This window comes from Octopus bimaculoides, chromosome 27 (assembly GCF_001194135.2).
Source record: "Octopus bimaculoides isolate UCB-OBI-ISO-001 chromosome 27, ASM119413v2, whole genome shotgun sequence".
Lineage (NCBI taxonomy): Eukaryota > Metazoa > Mollusca > Cephalopoda > Octopoda > Octopodidae > Octopus > Octopus bimaculoides.
The window spans coordinates 9,316,144-9,318,950 of NC_069007.1; the positions used below are offsets into that span (position 1 = coordinate 9,316,144).

General features: G+C 36.1%; 1 protein-coding gene across 1 annotated transcript in view; it reads left to right on the forward strand.

Annotated features, from left to right (window-relative positions):
- Nucleotides 1-2,807, forward strand: part of LOC106876783 (receptor-type tyrosine-protein phosphatase N2) — a 124,004-nt gene that overhangs the window by 118,910 nt on the left and 2,287 nt on the right. The window contains exon 10 of the mRNA XM_052977131.1: nucleotides 440-569. Within this exon, the coding sequence (XP_052833091.1) occupies nucleotides 440-569 (130 nt within the window). The remainder of the gene's footprint in view (nucleotides 1-439; nucleotides 570-2,807) is intronic.

Sequence of the window (2,807 nt, forward strand, 5' to 3'; positions counted from 1 at the left end):
GTATACATATATATATGTATTTATGTATACATATATATATGTATTTATGTATACATATATATATGTATTTATGTATACATATATATATGTATTTATGTATACATATATATATGTATTTATGTATACATATATATATGTATTTATGTACACATATATGTATATATTTATATGTATATATATGTATATATATGTATATATGTATATTTATATATGTATATATATATGTATATATATATATGTATATATATATATATATGTCTCAGAAAATCTGTGGAGATAACTTTAAAAAGTGACTGAATCACACTGCTCACACGATAAGACAAAATATTGTCTTATAAAGCCTTGGTAGTATATTATGGTTGCACAGTGAAGTACAGTGTCCCTACCAGCAATTAATATCTATTACTGTTCCTTCAATCTTTATCTCGTTATCTTTCAGTGATGGCTGTGGACGTACAGGAACTTATATCCTAATGGACATGGTTTTGAACCGAATGGCTAAAGGTAGGTCACAAACCCTTCTGCTCTTTCTCTTACCCGTCTGTATGCGTTTTGGTGCACATGTGCACGTCTTTTTTTACTTGTTTTAGTCATTTGACTGGGGCTAAACTGGGGCAACCCTTCAAAGGGTTTTAGTCAAACAAATTGATCCCTGGGCTTATTTTTTGAAGCGTAGTACTTATTGATTCAGTCCCTTTTTGTTGAACTGCTAAGTTATGGGGAGGTAAACACACCAACACTAGTTGTCAAGCAATGGTGGGGGACAAACACAGACACACATACATAGATATATGCATATACATATGTGGGTATATTTATATATATATATATATATATATATATATATATATATATATATATACACACACACACACCCACACATACACACACATACATATTTACATATATATGATGGGCTTCTTTCAGTTTCTGTCTACCCAATCCAGTGACAAGGCTTTGGTTGGCCTGAGGCTATAGTAGAAGACACACAAGATGTCATGTGGTAGGACTGAACATGGAACCATGTAGTTAAGAAGCAAGCTCCTCACCACATGGCTATGTCTATTTTCAGGTTCAGCCCCAGTGCATGGTACCTTTAAAATGTGTCTTCTCTTGTATAGCCTCAGGCCAAGCAATGATTTTGTGTGGATTTGGCAGACTGAAACCCATTCTGTGTGTATGCTGTGTGTGTGTGAGTATTTACATACTATGCTTTGCCTGAAAAATAATGTAGAGCTTCAAGCAGTGATGTATGTTGACGTAAGATTGTTCATTTTGTTGGCACTGACAGTAAAAATGCAGTTGGGAGATGTGAGCAGACATGATGGACAGAATGAAACCAGGGTCCATTCATCCATACTGTTATGAGTGAAACAGAATTCATTTAGCCATCCAGCCATCAGAACTGTGATGGCTGGGATGCCCTTCCTGTTGCCAATCCTCACCTGTTTCCAATTAAGGTAATGTGGGGATTACTATCATTTATGACTACCCCATGATGTCAAAACAACGACACACACACACACACACACATATATATGGTGAGCTTCTTTCACAGTGTCTGTTTACAAAATGAGGCCATGCTGTGGCAATGCCTAGAAAAATTTTAGTCAAACAAATCAACTCAAGTTCTATATTTAAGAGATGAGAAATTATTTACATTATTTCCTTACAGTGTAAAGAGAGGGATTGCTCAGTGCCTAAAACATCGAACAAAGAATATAAGTAGCGATCGTGATACACACCACAAACAAATGATCAAGCTTAGTAACAATCTGTTAAGTAGCGACTACCCCAAGAACATACTATCTACTCCAATTATGAAGAAAAGAGAGGATGAAACCAATAAACTGTCTACAGTTTTGTCTTCCCTATGTGAAAGGCCTCTCCGAAAAGATACAAAAGATATGCGACCCATATGACATCAGGGCAGTATTCAAGAGTAATACAACACTTCGCAAATATCTCCTTTGGGTAAAACCACCAACAGAAGAGAATATGACCAAAAACTGCGTGTACTCTATCCCATGCAGCTGTGCTAGGTTATACAAAGGCAAAACGTGCCAACCCCTCAAAATAAGGGTAGAGGAACATCACAAAGCTGTGACATGAGGAGATATTGATAAATTGGGTATGGCTGATCATGTATGGAAAAATGGAGACCACCTCCCCCTGTAGGATGAAGTTAAAATAATAGACAGAGAACACCACTGGAAAATAGGAAAACTAAACGAAGCAGCACATATGCTAGGACACAACAACCTCTTAAGCAGACTGAGTGCAGATATGAATAGCATATGGGAACTGGTATTAAGGAAGGATAGGAAAATATTAGATTTATAAGCTCTAAAATTCACTCCATAATTGCCCATGGGCATATGGCATATTATTCAGTGACCTGAATAATAATAATAATGATAATGAAAAATACCTTAGGAATGAGAACTCAGGTTCAAAATTTCCCCATGACACCTGATGAAGCCTGGAGGGTATACCAGCCGAAACATTGTGTTAAGAACAAACAAGATGAGGACAAATATCCGTCAATTGTAAATAATATAAATCAACTCCAGTAATTATTCTGTTGGTCATTTTTGCCAAACTGCTATGTCACAGAGTCATTAGTACATCAACACTGGTTGTCAAGTAGTGGAGCTGGAGTTTGCTCATACACACACACACACACACACACACATATATATGACGGGATTCTTTCAGTTTCTGTCTAAGAAATCTGCTTACAAGGCTTTAGATTGGCTGGGTCTATAGTAGAAGACACTTGTTCAAGTAACTACTACTACTACTAC